We start from the raw sequence: 18,917 nt of genomic DNA on the forward strand, positions 1-18,917 counted from the left end.
CTCAGAATCTCTGCATGAAAATATCACAGATTATGAACTACTCAAAAACTTTAAGAAAAACTTCTCCAGAGAAAAAAGTAGTATTTCTCTTGGGACTGTGAATAATCAAAAGGGGATTCATCTCATAAACACAAACAGAATTTGTGTCCCAAAAGAGCTTTCTACCTTATACTCTTCCATGTTCTGTTCTGTTTATGAGAAAATGCTCTACAGCTGTAAAGATGGGACTCCTAGGAACCTTAAAAATTCACAGGAGACTCTTAGGATCATGAAATAACCTGGCCTTTCATTTTGGACTCATCAGATACCTTATGAATTTATTCCATGGGCTCTATGCACATATATGAATCTTAGATCCTTTTACTTTGTGACTTTTATCATAACTCATAGCACTGTAAGTAGATAAAAAGGCAAGAGTGGGAAGTGCACTATATATAAAATGCTTTCATCTGTCAATTTCAGGTAATGTATGGGGGCAGGTTTAGAAGGAATGACATCTCAGTTGGAAGGGAGAAAACTGCTAATTTTCATTACCCTACTTCCATGGATCCAGTTATGTTTTTCAGTTTTCCTACTGCAAGGTTAAAGGAACCATGAGGATGGTTCTGCTGGGAGGCTCGTCTGAAAAAGAGAGGAAAAGAAAATGGAAGTGGAAATCAGATTGGAGAGGAATATGCAACAAAAAACAAGGAAACAATGCTGTGAAAATGGATTCCCTTAATACAACCAAAGGCACTGTTAATACAAATATGTAACCATTACTGGAAATCATGGGGCTTCCCAGGTGGCACTAGTGGTAAAGAACCTGCCTCCCAGTGCAGGTGACGTAAGAGAGGCTGGTTTGGTCCCTGGGTCAGGAAGATCCCCTGGAGGAAGACATGGCAACCCACTCCAATAGTATTGCCTGGTGAATCCCATAGACAGAGGAGCCTGGCGAGCTACAGTCCATGGGGCCGCAGAGTCAGGCATGACTGAAGGACACTCTGAAAAACCATTACTTCTGTCTTTTACATTGGGACAAATGTTAATAAGCCTCTTTCATTTAAAAAAAAAAAAAATGAAAACTCTTATTTGAAACAAGCAAAGCATTAAAAAAAAAAAACAAAACTGATGTTGTAAGACTATTTCAATCACTTATTTGTTCCAAACTCATTCATCAGCTTCTCCAAACATTAAAATAACTACAATCTTCTCTCCAAAATATATAGGAAATCAAAATATAGGAAAGGACCATCTGGGAATATTAGGAATTCAGTAGCATGTAACCTGATTCTTAAGCACTATTTCCAGTTGCTGAAATATGTAATGTGCCAATATTTTCCAACAGAAATTTCTACAAAAATGACAATGTTTGGCATCTGTGCTTTCCACTACAGTAACCATTAGCTGTGTGTGAGTATTAAATACTTGAAATGTAGATAGTGCAACGAGAAACTGAATTTTTTTAGTTTATTTAAATTTAAATGACCACATGTGGTTAATGGCCATCATATTGGGCAGTGCAATTTATATAATTATTGCCTTGCTACTTTGCAGTTCTTTTCATTTATTTATGATTAGGTGGGAAAAGTCCAAATTACAAGGAAATATACAAAAGTTTTCTATCTCTAATGCATAAACATTTTGAAAAGTAAGCAGGAAAATAACAACATCCACTGGGAAAGTGAGCAGACTGCATGAATAGACTTTTCACAGGGAAAAAAAAATATTAAAATTACAACATGCTGTGTGTGCTTAGTCATTCAGCCGTGTCCAACTCTTTGTGACCCCATGGACCCCCATGGACTCGCTAGGCTTCTCCCTCCATGGAATTCTCCAGGCAAGAATACTGGAGTGAGTTGACATTCCCTTCTCCAGGGGATCTTTCCAATCCAGGGATTGAACCTGGGTCTCCTGCATTGTGAGTGGATTCTTTACCATCTGAGCCACCAGACATTTAGATAAGAAAGCTTCACAATTGACAAAAAGAAAACTTTAATGAGGCACTAATTTAATAAATAAATTTAATGAGTCATGAACCATAAAAGATATGTTTAAAATATGCTGGGAGGAATCTTGCCTTGTAATACTTTCCCCATCCCATTCCTGACAGTGGACTCCATCACTGAAAAATAGAAATGTTTTTGAAATTGGCTTTTAACTGTATGCCCCATGTAAGGAAGGTCTGGTTTACAAAATATTATTTAGGGCAACACTTCTAAAATTTTAATCCATGTACTAGCCACCCCAGAATCTTGTTATAATGAAGATTATGAATCTTCATTCACTATAACAAATGAATCTTGTTATAATGTTTCAGTAGGGCTGGGGTCAGGGCCTCAAATACTGCATTTCGAACAAGTACCCGCCTGGTGATACCAGTGTTGCTGGTGTGTGGCCTAGGTCTCAGTAGCAAGGCTTCCAGCCAAGCAGAGTTAAATACCAACCATGCTTAGCCATTCTAGAGCCATGTCATTCCCTTCCTGATTCTCAAAGGTACTTCTGTTGGTAGGTGAATTTGGTCAGAATATCCACTTTAAACTTCGTTTTAAAATGTGTTACTGAAATGACTTCCTCTGCTGGTTCGTTTTTACTTTATAAATCAATGTGGACTTCTAGAGCAGTGGTTTGACTTCCCTACACGTTACAGCTACCCAGGATGCTTTTCAGCACAACTCAGTCAGTCTGGAGTTGGGCATTAGTATGTTTCAAAAGCTCGCCAGGGGACTCTAATATGTAGCCAAGCTTGTCACCCACTATTCTAGCAAGAAGACAAAAAGCATCTGAGAAGGATGATCTCATCAATACGAGGGCAATGGCAAAGCCATGGCTGTGCTCACTGCTCACTCAGATAACCAAACACTTCTCTGGATCATAGGAGACTCTGATCATCAGCATTACCCTATAGAAATAAAATGCATGCCATGGTAATTTTAAATGTCCTGATAGCCACATCAAAAGTTTTAAAAGGAATAAGTAAAGTTAAATAATATATTTTATTTAATCCTATATATCCAACATATTATCATTCAATGTATAATCAATACAAAGAATTGTTGGTAAGATATTTTATATTCCTTTCTTCATATGAAGTCTTGGAAACTCTGTGTGTACTTTACATGCATAGCACATTCCATTCACACTAACCACACTTCAAGGGCTCAGAGGCCTATGTGGCTAGTCACTGCCATATTGGACAATATCGTTTTAAAGAATACTATGGCAAAATTCCATTTTCAGGGGTTTCTACTTTTGATGAAATTGAGACTTCATGAACCCTAAGCCAGTTCTCTATATCAAGTGACTTTGACCTTAGTCCTAACTTGTCCTTGTTTTCTACCACAGTCTCCATGTAGAATGGAGTTTCTAACATCTCAGAGCCTATTTATTCCCATTGTCTAACCCTTAGAGTGTTAGGTAAAGCATTCAAGTCTTTGTTTCCAAAGTTATTATTACTTTCTCAAACTGCAAATATAATATGTTTTTTTCTGTGAGGACTCATCACACCAATGCTATACAATCAGAATTATAAAAGCTGCCCGTGGAAAAATTTGTATATTGAATGGAATTTAGGCCCAAAATAGAATAAACAATAGATAAATGCATTTCTACTTTTAAATTCAAATGAATCTGTCTCTAATTGTCAAGAGTTCAAAACTTTAATAAGCAAGGTAATGCTAATACAGTGCTGGTTAATAAAATTATTGATGTTCTGGATCTTGATCTAGAATAGTACATATTCTCCAGTTTAGCTCTTTTAAAGCTAATCTGTAGACTGTTTTGAAATGCATGAGACATCACTTCCGTCACTAATCCTACCTCACTGCTGAGTGGAAAAAGAAGTTACCAACACTTCAAGAAAGTGTACCTTATTTTTGTTCTAGAGAAGAAGCGCCAAAATCATAAGGTTTTCTATCTCAGCACTTCCTGAAATGACAGCTCTAGAGGTTTGCTTTTGGTAGGGGTTGTTTTTCTTACCTAAACCAGTGCATTGCCATCTCTTGATCCTTCACCACACCAGCTCCTGGGTGAAACCAAAGGGTATCAGAGAAAAAAGGGACTCAGTCAATTATTAACTAAAATCTTCTGTAAACCTAGAGATACATAAACAAATTCTAACCAGCAAACGCCTCTCCTTCCCTTTCCCCTAGTAAAATGAGCACAAGATGAGCAAAGGAGTTACCTTTCAGGTATCTCTGGCCAACAATATGCTGGGCACTGGGGTACCCCAAGTGAGCATAAAGATGTGCCACATGGAAATGGAAGCTCTGGGAATACAGCCAGATGTAAAGCAGAGAGACCATGCTTCCTGATATGACTAGGAGCTACAAAAATAAAGAGGAACAAGAAGAGAAGTGTGGGGATATACTTACGGTTCAGACGTGGGAGAAATGAATATATTCTAGAAGAAAGGCATTTCAGGATGAGATTCATATGGTTTACAGATGAAGGATGTTCCGCATAGGTCTCTGTTTATAGGGGAACATTATCACTAGTCTTTTATTTTTAATCATTCTGGGTGGTATACTTTTAATTTTCTGGGTGATGTAATATAACTGGCTTGGGTAACTACTTAGGATTGGATACTGACCAACAGGATCTTAAGGAAAAAAAGGGGGAAAAAATGAAGGCAGAAACAAAAGAGGAAGCAGAAAAGAGAATTAATATGTTTGCTGTTTGGGCAGAAATATGGTGCTGAGGCTAAGGTGGGAGGGAGGTTCCTGCCCTGTTCTGCCAGTCTGAAGGACCCACAGCCCTGGTCTCCTCTGACACTTCTGGCTGCAATGACAGAATTAAAAGACCTTCAGATGGCACTTTCAGCTTCCTCCCTAAAGAGGTCCAGGTGAGCCAGCGGGTCTCCGGAAGATGAGAAAACCCACAGCTTGCTAGGGCTGACATAACCAAATGTGACAAACTGGGTGGCTTACACAGCAGAAAGGAATTTTCTCACAATCTATAACCAGATGCTCCAGATCAAGGTGTCAGCAGGATTGGTTTTTTCTAGGCCTTCCTCCTTGACTTATAAATGACTGTCTTCTCCCTATAACTGCCTCATCTGTCCCCTTTACATCTCTGTGACCAAATTTCCTCCTTTTATGAGGACACCAAAAGCCCATACTAATGAACTTATTTTAACATAATTACCTCTGTAAAGACCCTGTCTCCAGATACAGTCACATTCTGAGGTACAGTGTCAGCAGGGAGGTTAGGACTTTAACGTATGAATTTGGTGGAGGACAAAATTCAGCTCATACCAGTAGCCTCGTCTGATGGTGGAGGATACTTCCTAAAAGAGCTGGTGGATTAGCAGGAGCTTTGACATCAATTTTTTTTTTTTTTCTTTTTTGGCCATGCTGCATTGCTTGCAGAATCTCAGTTTTCTGACCAGGGATCAAACCTGGGCCATGGCAGTAAAAGCCCAAATCCTATCCACTAGGCCACCAGGGTACTCCCAACATCAGTCTTCTCTAGCAACTTGAACATACCTGTAAGTTCCCTTCAGGAAGCTCTACTAAGTGAGGTTCTTCCCATAAGAAGCTTGTACTTCAGCCATGGGTTGATGCTCAAACAAGTTTACATTGTCCATCAACAGAATCAATGTGGCCATTACTGTTTTCAGAAATATGGCAAGCACCTTCTGAGATGTTGATTCATGCAGAGGTCAGTGGCTGAGAGGAAACTCAGTCCTGTGGGGCAGCCTTGAAATGCAGCAAGACCATGAAGAGCTTCACCAGCATGGACAGCTCAGGGCCCCATACCCTTCTCTTACCCTTACCTAGCTGGATTCTGAGGAGGGCCTCAGACTCTGAGAAAAATACAGTGTGATTGACATCTTCCCTCTCAGGTATGATTTTTCTTCTAGGAGAAGAAAAAAATGTAGCTTCAAACTTAAAAACTCAATTCTCTATAGCTGCCATGAAAGCTAAATATCTATTACTGATTCCAAGATCAAGAGCTTAAAAATAGACTTTTCCACTCAAGTCTTTTAACCAAACAAATCAATCAGGAATTGAAAACTTGGAGAACAAGAGATGGTGTTTTACAGACTTTCATTTAGAGTTCTTATAAGCACAAAACAAAGATAATTAAATATATTTAATGGTCATATTGAAGATACACTAGAGAAAAAATAATTAGCATAGTCCAATATGAACAAAATGATGAGTTATAATTATAAATATTTATACTTACACAATAAGTTGTATATTACTCTAATTTCTATAATGTAACTTCAACTTTGATAACATATCTCTTTCCTCTTTGGTTGGTTATTCACAATAATGTATTGAAAAGTCTTTGTTTCAGTCTTTGTGTGAGTGCATTTGTGATAGTAGTGGTGTTCCTTATTGTTGAAGTGTTTTTGTATTTTTTTTTTTTTGGTCTGTTCGAATATGTGTGTGCATTGGAGGAGACTTTAATTTTTTAATCCTATTAGGGCATCCAAAGTCATCTCTATTGATTCTGCTTCCTGAACAAATACTCTTTCACATATTTCTATATGTCACAAAGTTTCACAGAAGATGAATGTCTGTTTTGAAACTCTTCAAATCCTTTTTGAAATTATGTCATTAATTCAGTATTTTGTATGTGTCAGACACTGTTCTGATAACTGTGAACAAAACAAGCAAAATTCACTGACCAATTGTAGCTTAAATTATAGTTGGGTTAGAAAATGAGTGAACAGACAATAAATTTTTTAAAAAGTAAAATTTATATTGGATGATAATAAATGCTATAAAGAACAGAAGGATAATAGGGAATAGTGTGAAGCAAGAGGTACAAATTTCAAAGGGATAGATGAAAACAATGGGCAAAGAAAAGTAGAAAATGATGTGTGATGGTGGCTCTGTGCAATGGAGTGAACTCTAATGAGCCTCACAGAATGTCCAGAAAGATTTGAGAGAATTATATCAGCAAAGATACTCATAGGGACAGAGAGGGTGCAAAATAAAAAGAGGTCATTGAACCTCTGATTTTCTACTTACAGGAAGTAAGCTAAGAAAACTCACCTGCAAAACATGATTTCTGTGATGAAGAAAGGAAGGATGAATCAGAGAGTGAAGCCAAGGGCTCAGAGGATGGAGCCAGAAGTCATGGAGAAGGTCCGGAGTCATTCCAGACCTTGGAATCCAATCAAGGAACTTCCAGTCTTTGTCTGGGGGTACCCCAGAACTGCTCTAGACTGGGAACTCCTTTGTGACTCCCACTTTCCCCATTTTTGAACTGAAATGTCTATGGCAGTTTTCCTATGCTGGTTCCAACATCATATGTTGGGTGTGTGGAGTCAGATGACTTGTCTCTTTAGTCTCATGGGTCACAGGTAAACAGATACTGCATTCAAGGGGTTGTACTTGAGTTGTATGTGGTGAGCCTCCCCCACACCAAGGATTTCTGGAGCCAGTAGAAGCTGGAAGAAAAGTATGGAGCAGAGCCTCCAGAAATAACCAATTGCTACTGCTGCTGCTGCTGCTCCTAAGTTGCTTCAGTCGTGTCCAACTCTATTCGACCCCGTAGACGGCAGCCAACTAGGCTCCCCCGTCCCTGGGATTCTCCAGGCAAGAACACTGGAGTGGGTTGCCATTTCCTTCTCCAATGCATGAAAGTGAAAAGTGAAAGTGAAGTCACTCAGTCATGCCCGACTCTTAGCGACCCCATGGACTGCAGCCTACTAGGCTCCTCTGTCCATGGGATTTTCCATGCAAGAGTACTGGAGTGGGGTGCCATTGCCTTCTCCAAGAAATAACCAAACCTGCCAATAACTTGACCTCAGATTTCTGGCCTCCTGAATTGTGAGAGAATAAGTGTCTGTGGTTTTCAGCAGTTTGTGGTATTTTTGTCACCTAGGAAATAAACACACCCTCCAAAGCAAAGGTTAGTCAGGCCTCCTGTCTGGTATAAAAGATCAGGATTCCCCCAAATCAGGGTTCCTGTGATGAAATTCAACCCGCTGTACGTGAACTGTCACCTGGCTCACCTGATTTCACCCTCTGGGCACTTGGTTTTGAAAGCCAATAGGGCTTACTTTCGGGGCTTCCCAGGTGGCACTAGTGGTAAAGAACCCACCTGCCAATGCAGGAGACTTAGGAGACATGGGTTCAGTCTCTGGATCAGGAAGATCCCCTGGAGGAGGGCATGGCAACCCACTCCAGTTTTCTTGCCAGGAGAATCCCATGGACATAGGAGCCTGGAGGGCTACAATCATAGGGTCACAAAGAGTCAGACACGACTGAAGCAACTTAGCCTACATGTATGTATACACATCCACATAATACAATTTATTAATTTCATCTGCAAGCCTTCTAAGTATATAATTCATTTGGACCAAAAAATATATATAGGCTAACTTATTGAGAACATCTAGGCCATTTTCCACAATCGACATACCCAAATGGCAATACTGATAAAAAGTAAAGGTCAAATTTGTTACTGTCATCTATAATTTTATGCCATCAGCTCAAAGCAGTGAGTCTATGTCTTCCTCCAAATCTAAAACCATTTTTATTCTTTTCCAATTTTAAGGAGCTTCCATTTTCTTCCTATAAGCTCATAAATATTACTTACTTATATTTCCCCTTTATTGATTGATGCTTGAATTTTTTTCACATATCCTTCTTTTATCTGGGTTCATAGGCAAATGCATTATGTAAATATAAATCTTTTGAGAGAATGATTTATCTTCTTTCTCTTTAGACCATTTGTTCATTAAAAAGAAATGAGCCAGGGACTATGCTAGATACTAGGTAGTGATCAAAACAAAAACAATATGGAAAACATTATTGCTTATGATATGGGAGATAAATACTAATAATAAAATATGCAAGTAAAATTACAACTGTGGTAAGTACTAGAATGAAACTGTATAACAAGAAAGCTCAACTTTTCATTTCTTTGTATCAAAGAGCAAGGGTTAGTTTGGGGAAGATGAAGCTGGAGGAGACAGTGGGAAAATTAAGAAAAGTTTTGATCAAAGGCTATGTTAGGATTTTGGTCTTATTTTAAGAGCAATAGGTAATCTCTGGAGTGTTCATGTCTATGGAAGAGGGGGAGAGGGACATGAGTTAGGGGGGAACATGATCATTTTGAGTTTCAAAACTGTCACTCTGATCACAATATAAAGCCACAGCTGTCAAAGTGAAGTACACAAGATGTTCCACTGGGGAGTAAGGAAAATATTCAAACTTCTGTGAACATAATACATTAAAAAATTTAAGCTCTACTGATATTTAGCCCAGGGATTCATTTGGTCTGTGTGTCAGATGATCATACGTTGCTTGGGGGAGTAGAGATAAGCCCAGGATAACAAGACTGTTCCACAGCGCTGCCTGGGAACCCTCATTCATGCACATGCTTTCACTCATTGACTGTGTCCCAGTTTGTGTATGTTTGAGTTCATGGACTAATGCTAGTTTACTTACAACCTTGATAAAGTAGACACAGTTTTAAAAAGACTCCTGTAAAGAAGCCTGGGATGAAGTGAATGCTAACATTGCAAGGCTTAATGACCAAAAAAATTGCCCTGGGCTTCTGACTTGCAGTGACTCCAATCACTGGATTAAGAGGACCAGATTAGGATGCACTCAGTGGGAGAGGAGGCAGAGGTGGCTGACTTTTGTTTGGATCACATTGGGCTCAAGAAGGGTGGTACAGCAGGCTGCTGGCTATGGGTGTTAGGAATTTTACAGATGTCTAGATGTCTGAGTCATCTGAATAAAGGTGATAATTTAGGGTTTATAGGCTTCAATGAAATCTTAATTTTAAATATCAAATTTTCAATTGTTAAAATTCTCATATAATTTATGATCTGTCTTCCCTTATTGTCAATAATTGAAATTCTGTGTTTACTCTGATGTTTTTAAAGTTATCCTTTCTGAAGTTAAGGGCAGATGTTTTCAATCAGTATTTAGAAGAGAATTTCACAGTATTTTTTTTTTTATCATGAGTAAATGTGTTAACTTTTTAATGGGTATTTGTTTTAAAAAGGCATTTGAAATCAGCCATTTCACTTTTAAAGTATGAAATTTTAAAGCATTCAGAAAATAAATTTGATTCCCATGTACCCACCAGCCATATTGAGTAGGTTTATATTTTGCCATATTCACTCCAGATTTTTTTTTAAAGAATTAAAGCACTGTAAAGATAAAAACACACTCATTCTCATCTCTTACCCTCTCTTCTCATAGAAGTAGCAACCAAGCCAGCATTAAAAGTTCAACATTGTGCTGAATTTTTAAGCAAGAATGAGCTAAAGTTAGCTACATCACCAAGCATTAATCCTAAAAATCAGCATGAAGGGAAAAAAGGAAATTCCAAGCTATTTCAGTATTTCATAGGACAGGACTGAGTGACTGAGCACGCACACACACAATATTTAACTACAGTAGCACTGCTAAAACTAGCCAAAACATCAAGTTGCTTTACTTTTGATTGGAATTTTTTAAGGATTATGGTGTGTGTTTATATCAGCAAGGATCATAAGCCAGAGATTATTTTTATATTGCAATTTGCTTAGTAGAAATGTATTAAAACACAAAATTCATTACGAGAAAAAAGAGTTTTAAGTGCATCCTTTGTGATAAAAGACTGAAATCAGTATTTCAGTCCCTGGCTATAGTCAGTCCTATAAATCTGAGGACATAGTTTGTGCTACGCTCTGTGGTTACAAAGATAAACATAGGACCTGGGCCTTGATTTCAAGCATTTCAAAGTTGTGGGGGGAGATATAAGCAAGTTGCAAAACAGAATGATAAGCTCTTTTATAAAGATGCAGACTACATTGTTCCAGGGGAGAGAAGAGGATGGTACTTGTCCAGAGTTAAATACCCTGTCTTCTCCCTCACAGCTCACCCCTCCTCACCTCCCGTGCACAGGTGCTCAGCCTCTCAGTCCTGTCCGACTCTTTGCGACCTCATGGACTGTAGCCTGCCAGGTTCCTCTGTCCATGGGATTCTCCAGGCAAGAGTACTAGACAGGGTTGCCATTTTCTTCTCCAGGGGATCTTCTCGACCCAGGGATTGAACTCGTGTCTCCTGATTGGCAAGTAGATTCTTTACCACTGAGCCACCTGGGCAAACCCCTTCCCTTACATTCAATCAATTCCAAGTTCTGTGTCATCAGACTCCTGTCTCTCATATGTTCGCTCTTCTCCTTCCCCACTGTTGTGGACTCACTTTAACCGCCCCCATCTCACCTGAGCTCTTCAGGACGGTTAGAGGACCCTCCTTTTCTTCCATAGCGATGGGTACTCACCTCTGTTACAGCATCAGTGATACCACTCCCAGCCCCACTCACGCATAAACCCACATTGTATAGGCTACACAAAAGAAAGGTTGTTCTGCTTATTTTCATTTTTCTTTGTATACCCAGCTACCTGCCTCATACACTGTAGCTTCTTTAATAGTTCAATGAATGAGTCTAAGTGGAGCAGAACTTGAACTTAATTTACAATACTTACTAGTTATCTCTAGCTTGTCCTTAGCTTCAGTTAGGGAAAACCCATTGAATTCATTTATTGAGAAATAGGAAACCATAAAATACACTGGTAATTTACAAAATGAAAATAGCTTTAATTACCAAAAAAAAAAAAAAGAACCTGAGATAACAGTTTTGAATTTGCTTTTACAGTACCTCAGTGGTTGTTACTAGTCCAACTTGACAGCCAGGCTCACAAGCCACAAACTGGCTTCAGTCTAACAGTCTGTTTGCTCAGCTTTATGGAGGGAAATGCGGGAGGAAATACAGGTGGTATAATCTCTGCATTCATCCGGGGGCCTGGAAGCCACCCCTCCGCCACAACTTGCAGAACGGCCACAGAGCAGGTGTGTGTGGTCCCTGGGCCTCCGTGAGGCCGCCCTCAACTTTCCACCTGTCTTTTAAACCGTTCCAGTCAGGTCAGCCTAAGGCCTGCACCACCACTCACTGCACCCCAGCTGCACAGACCAGGGGTAAATAAAGCAAGATAGACACAACATTCCACATTTTATCTTCACTCTGCTGTGGCCAAGGAAACAGTACCATGAGGAGACATTCCGAGGCAGGCCTGGATCAGCCCAAACTTGCTGTTAACCCTTTTCTCATGGCCTACTACCCTTTCATGCCCTCAGTTGCAATAAATAACTGATCAACAGGTAAACTGTGGTGGGGGAAAGTGGGGTTTCCCAATGGCTTAGTAAAAATCCAATGCAGGAGATGCAGGTTTGATCCCTGGGGTGGGAAGATACCCTGGAGCAGGGAAAGGCTACCCACTCCAGTATTCTTGCCTGGGAAATTCCATGGACACAGGAACCTGGCGAGCTACAGTCCATGAGGTCACAAAAAGCCTGACATGACTTAGCAACTAAACAACAAGGGGAAAGATACTCTCTGCTGCTGAGTCACTTCAGTCGTGTCTGACTCTGTGCGGCCCCATAGATGGCAGCCCACCAGGCTCCCCCATCCCTGGGATTCTCCAGGCAAGAATACTGGAGTAGGTTGCCATTTCCTTCTCCAATGCATGAAAGTGAAAAGTGAAAGTGAAGTCGCTCAGTCATGTCCGACTCTTAGTGACCCCATGGACTGCAGCCTACCAGGCTCCTCTGCCCATGGGATTTTCCAGGCAAGAGTACTAGAGTGGGGTGCCATTGCCTTCTCCAAGATACTCTCTAATAAATTATAATAAAATAAAACCTGAGAGGAAAAAAAAGATAATAAAACTTATGGCTTCTCCGACTAAGTGCGTGACTCATCTCTCAGGATTGCTACATGTCTCCTATGCCATCTTACGTATTCACCCTTCCTGTGAGTGTTTAGCCCAGGAATAAACTTTGCACCTATTTCCTGAATGACAGATCTGGTCCTCATGTTGGAGGGGAAGCTGGCAGCAGCGCCTGCAATCCACATGTATGTCCATGCTACAGAAAAAAACTAGTCCTGGTTAACATTAGAGGAGTGAAAGCTTGGGGAACATATAAGGAATATCGAAAGCCACTGTTAAGCTAAAAGAGAACCACAATAATCAGTTAAAGGAGCATGCATTCTTGAATGTCCCTTGAATCATAATTATCTGTGTAGAAGGCTAAAAATATAAGCTCAAACTAGGATAAAATCTGGCATTTTCTTCTCCTATATATAAATTAAGCAACTGTAGTATTTTTCAGTAGTAGTAGTATTTAGTAGTAGTATACACTACTATTTTTCAGTAGTAGCATTTCAGATCAGTAGTAAAAATGACATGTTTTTATTTTGAGTGTTGGGTGTTTATATGGCCAAGAGAATGCCATATAATGCCATATAATCGAATGTCACCGAAATTTGGGACTGGCTTAACATTATGGACAAGATAAAGATTTCATTCAAGGGATTTTTTTTTCTCCTACTTGGGAATAATTTCCCTATCCTAAACTTTGTGGATGCATTTCTAGACTAGTTAGTAATTAGTCAGGCATCCTCATAAGTTTTCATGTAAGGTGATTTCATATTTAAAAAATAAAAAGGATAATGCCATATCAACTACCGGTTTAATACTGGCCACTAAGGCTTAGCCTGGAGAAGGAAATGGCAACCCACTCCAATATTCTTACCTGGAGAATCCCAGGGATAGAGGAGCCTGGTGGGCTGCCATCTATGGGATCGCACAGAGTCGGACACAACTTAAGCAACTTAGCAGCGGCAGCAGCAGGGCTTAGCCACTAGCTCTTAGGGAACAGTTAGTTTACTGCAAAACTTCAGTTTTTTCACAATTGTCAGACTTGTGATTAAATATCATGCAATAAATATATATTCATGTATTCAGTTCAGTTCAGTTCAGTTGCTCAGTCGTGTCTGACTCTTTGCGACCCCATGAATCGCAGCATGCCAGGCCTCCCTATCCATCACCAACTCCCAGAGTTTACTCAAACTCATGTCCATTGAGTTGGTGATGCCATCCAACCATCTCATTCTCTGTTGTCCCCTTCTCCTCCTGCTCTCAATCCCTCCCAGCATCGGGGTCTTTTCAAATGAGTCATCTCTTCTCATCAGGTGGCCAAAGTATTGGAGTTTACTCCCTCCTGAAACCTCATTAAATTGACAGGAAACCAATGAGAGAGGTGGGGGCCATGGGAGAGAGAGAGAACAGCAAACAAAAAGGTTAGGGAATTAGAGCATCTTTCCAGGAAATCTGATTTCCAAATATAAGAGTTCCATAAAGAAATGAGTAAAAATGAAGAGGAGAAAATTATCAAACAATCAATTTAAGAAAATTTCCCAGAACTGAAGGACAGGAATTTCCAGACTGAAAGGTCACACTATAACTGAAGGTGATGTCCAGCACTACAGGAAGGAAACAAATCACATAAACAAGTATCACTGAGACACTTCAGAGCACTGGCTAAAGAAAAGGGATTCTAAAAGCTCCTGAGGGTCAGGGATGAGAAGAGAAGAGGGAAAAGGAAAGGGAAGTCACATACCAAGAAGCATGAATCAGAATACTTCAGATATCTCAGCCTCAAAGCTGCTACCTGCAGCATGGTAGAACAAACCCTGCAAATTTTAAGAATAAAGCCCTTGAAATCTAGAATTCTAGACACCCAGTCTAACTATCACATAAGTTAATGGTAGACTTAGGACATTTTCCTGTTCAGATACAGAAATGTCTCCACATCTACCTCTCACGCAGTCTTGTAGGAAATTACTAGAGGATGCACTCCATCAGAAAAGGAGAGGTGCATCTCAGGATCCAAGGATGAGGGATCCAGTACAGGAGGAGGGCAAAGGGGATTTCTGGGATGCTGTGATGGGCATTCCAGGAAGGCTCCTGAGAAGCAGGTGGTGAGAACAAATTTCCAGATTGGAGCAGTAGGAGGGAAGGTGTGTCTTAAAGAGAAAAGGGAAATCCAAGATTATCCGAAGTGTTCAGTTCAATTCAGTCGCTCAGTCGTGTCTGACTCTTTGCAGCCCCATGAATCACAGCACGCCAGGCCTCCCTGTCCATCACCAACTCCTGGAGTCCACCCAAACCCATGTCCGTTGAGTCAGTGATGCCATCCAACCATCTCATCCTCTGTCATCCCCTTCTCCAGGGTTTTTTCAAATGAGTCAGCCCTTCACATCAAGTGGCCTAAGTATTGGAGTTTCAGCTTCAACATCAGTCCTTCCAATGAATACCCAGGACTGATCTCCTTTATGATGGACTGGTTGGATATCCTTGCAGTCCAAGGGACTCTCAAGAGTCTTCTCCAACACTACAGTTCACAACCATCAATTCTTTGGCGCTCAGTTTTCTTTATAGTCCAAATCTCACATCCATACATGACCACTGGAAAAACCATAGCCTTGACTAGACGGACCTTTGTTGACAAAGTAATGCCTCTGCTCTTCAATATGCTGTCTAGGTTGGTCATAACTTTCCATCCAAGGAATAAGCATATTTTAATTTCATGGCCACAATCACCATCTGCAGTGATTTTGGAGCCCCCAAAATAAAGTCAGCCACCATTTCCACTGTTTCCCCATCTATTTGCCATGAAGTGATGGGACCAGATGCCATAATCTTAGTTTTCTGCATGTTGAGCTTTCAGCCAACTTTTTCACTCTCCTCTTTCACTTTCATCAAGAGGCTCTTTAGTTCTTCTTTACTTTCTGCAATAAGGGTGGTGTCATCTGCATATCTGAGGTTATTCATATTTCTCCCAGCAATTTTGATTCCTGCTTGTGCTTCTTCCAGCCCAGCGTTTCTCATGATGTGCTCTGCATATAAGTTACATAAGCACGGTGAAAATATGCAGCCTTGACATACTCCTTTTCCTATTTGGAACCAGTCTGTTGTTCCATGTCCAGTTCGAACTGTTGCTTCCTAACCTGCATATAGGTTTCTCAAGAGGCAGGTCAGGTGGTCTGGTATTCCCATCTCTTTCAGAATTTTCCACAGTTTATTGTAATCCACACAAAGCCTTTGGCATAGTCAATAAAGCAGAAATATATGTTTTACTGGAACTCTCTTGCTTTTTCGATGATCCAGTGGATGTTGGCAATTTGATCTCTGGTTCCTCTGCCTTTTCTAAAACCAGCTTGGACATCTGGAAGTTCACGGTTCACGTATTGCTGAAGCCTGGCTTGGAGAATTTTGAGCATTACTTTACTAGCGTGTGAGATGAGTGCAATTGTGCGGTAGTTTGAGCATTCTGTGGCATTGCCTTTGTTTGAGATTGGAATGAAACCTGACCTTTTCCAGTCCTGTGGCTACTGCTGAGTTTTCCAAATTTGCTGGCATATTGAGTGCAGCACTTTCACAGTATCATCTTTCAGGATTTGAAATAGCTCAACTGGAATTCCATCACCTCCACTAGCTTTGTTCCTAGTGATGCTTCGTAAGGCCCAGTTGACTTCACATTCCAGGATGTCTGGCTCTAGGTGAGTGATCACACTATCATGATTATCTGGGTTATGAAGATCTTTTTGTACAGTTCTTCTGTGTATTCTTTCCATCTCTTCTAGAATATATTAAGAGGAAGGTAATGCTTTGTAAAGCAACACAGGATGAATTAGATATAAGCATATGGAAAATTAATCCAAAAAATAAAAAGATGAAAGTATAACTGTCTAGACAACAAAATTATAGAAGAAAGTAATTGTAATCATTGTGTTGATGGAGCTCAGAATAGGAGACCCCAAAATATGGCACCTTGGCATATTTAATATTTTAAGTTGAAAGAGTCTGAGAAAACTGAATAAGCAAGAGGGTCTCTTTGACCTTCCCCTGCCCCTCTCCCCTGAAGCAGGTCACATGATCTCTCCTGTAGAGGTACCCTCCCTATACCTATAAGAAAGGAACATCCTTTTCTCTAGGACCCAGAATCCAGATGAACAGGTCTCGCTAAGTTTTCCCTGTCACGTCACTGACTTCACACCTTTTGTCCTATCACATTTCTTCACAGCTGGCCATTCTTCATCAGACCTAGCAAAAACATTCAGGTTTAACCACTTCTTCAGATCTTCATTTCTTTATGAAGGTCCCTATGTCATGTAAAAACATGTCAAATAAATTATGCTTTCCTCCTCCTATTAATCTGTCTTTGTCAGTTTAACTTTCAGACTCAATCAAAAGGGTCAAGGAAAACATTTTTCCTCCCCTATAATATACTACATGGGTCAGCTGTAAATGATATTTAAATGGGCATAATAATAAACATTGAATATTGGTTTAGCAAAGAGGAAGCTGTAGCTATACTAGAACAAAGAAAGGGTAATTTCGTGTTTGAAGGACAGGAGTGCAGAGGTTAGAAATAAGAATTTATCAATATTAATACATTGAACAAAATAGTACTACATGAATGTTATTTATAAATACCAGGAGAAAGATCTAAAAGTTAGAAGTAGTTTTTGAGGAACAATAATCAGGAGAAGGAAGGAGGAGAAGACTGCTGTTTTTAAATGATAAACCTTGTGAAATACTTGATTTAAAAAAATTTGTTTATAGCGTTAAAATAAAATTTTAATTTAGAAGGTAGAAAAAAGACTTTTATCCTCAGAGACTCAAATTTAATTTATAAATAATGACAATGAACATTTTAATGATGGTTGACCTAGGAAAATAAGTATTGAACAGGTGTAGATTCTTGTGACTTCCTGCTGGCACATACTAAGGACATAATGATTCATAACTAGCAATCAATTAGGATACTTTCTGAGGTATGAGATGCTCATCTTGAATACCATCACTGTGTAACTGTTCTGCCAAATTTGAATGGTCCTATTTGCACCCAGCAGTCTTTCTTCCCAGGTGGCTCAGTAGTCAGGAATCTGCCTGCCAATGCAAGAGACACAGGTTTGATCCCTGGGTAGGGAAGATCCCCTGGAGAAAGAAATGGCAACCCCCTCCAGTATTCTTGCCTCAAGAATTCATGGACACGGGAGTCTGGCAGGCTAAAGTCCATGGGGTCATCGGACAGGACTCAGTGACCAAACAATAACAACAATTTGCACCCAGCAACCCACCTGTCAGACTGCTATGTGGACCAATTTAGATGGCAGCAGGGAGTACCAGAGAGTGTTCCCGTCATTAACTGTCATCATAGCTTGTTTGTCATTCCAATTTAATCTCACATTTATTGCAATGAGAACTAACACAGTGCTGGCATTTATCCGCTATAAATATCAAAACAAAACTTTGGCATTATAGGAGCCATGGATATTTGGATAAGGACTTTCTGCCATACCATTTTAGTAAGTTTTAAATGGTTGCAAATTATAGCTATTTTGGTGACATCATCAATTTTTTAAAGAGAAAGCTCTATTGCTGAATTATTAATAATAAGTATTTTATATAGACAAGATAGTTGTATAAATTTATCAGTACTCTGCAAGGAGGAAGATGCATAGCTTCTCCCTGTTTTGTTTTTTGTTTTGGTTTTTTTTAATTAGTGTATTTTCAGGTGGCTGGTCATAATTCACCCAAAACAGATAGGAAAGCTTGGTTATAACAATAAAAAACAAAGAGTAATCTGTCTCTTTTCACAGTCCAGGTCACCCATATCATTCAAACTAAACAAGTAAATCACATTCATTTTACATTTTCATTTGGATCAGCTGTAATTTCTCGGCGATGAACTAATGAAATAGGGTCCATTAAGGGAGGACAGCTTCCTAGGAGTTGTCTATTTATCTTGAGAGAGAAAAGAACTCTCTCTAAGGCAGAATGGGGACCATGCCTGGCATAATCAGCAAACTCTCAGTTGTCTGGACTGATATGGAAGTCATTTCCATGTGAGAACCAAAGACTAGAATTCTACTTTGCTATTTTAAGTCAATGGAAAGCTGAAGTTCTTAAGTTTCAACCAAGAGACAAAATAGAGCGTTTGAAATTTTGCATATAACATTTCTGGACAACACACAAGATATCTTAACTGTAGTTGCCTCCAGGGGGCAGAATTTGGTGGGTGAAGGTTAGGAGTGATGAAGTAGGAGTTTGTGATAGGGGATTAGTG

At 39.7% G+C, this 18,917-nt stretch overlaps 1 protein-coding gene and 1 long non-coding RNA gene across 3 annotated transcripts in view; one reads left to right on the plus strand and one right to left on the minus strand.

The window, feature by feature from the left end:
* LOC133249329 (uncharacterized) overlaps nt 1–7,198 on the plus strand; it is a 34,624-nt gene extending 27,426 nt beyond the window's left edge. Inside the window, exon 4 of the long non-coding RNA XR_009736912.1 lies at nt 6,968–7,198. This is a non-coding gene — a long non-coding RNA (uncharacterized LOC133249329). The remainder of the gene's footprint in view (nt 1–6,967) is intronic.
* Nucleotides 1–18,917, minus strand: part of LOC133249326 (secretory immunoglobulin A-binding protein EsiB-like) — a 63,783-nt gene that overhangs the window by 1,490 nt on the left and 43,376 nt on the right. For both annotated transcript variants that reach the window (XM_061419572.1, XM_061419571.1), the window contains exons 2-4: nt 4,163–4,304; nt 3,958–4,003; nt 535–621 (exon numbers count right to left, since the gene is read on the minus strand). In XM_061419572.1, coding sequence (XP_061275556.1) covers nt 535–621; nt 3,958–4,003; nt 4,163–4,304 — 275 coding nt within the window. The remainder of the gene's footprint in view (nt 1–534; nt 622–3,957; nt 4,004–4,162; nt 4,305–18,917) is intronic.

This window comes from Bos javanicus, chromosome 6, assembly GCF_032452875.1.
Source record: "Bos javanicus breed banteng chromosome 6, ARS-OSU_banteng_1.0, whole genome shotgun sequence".
NCBI classification, from domain to species: Eukaryota; Metazoa; Chordata; class Mammalia; order Artiodactyla; family Bovidae; genus Bos; species Bos javanicus.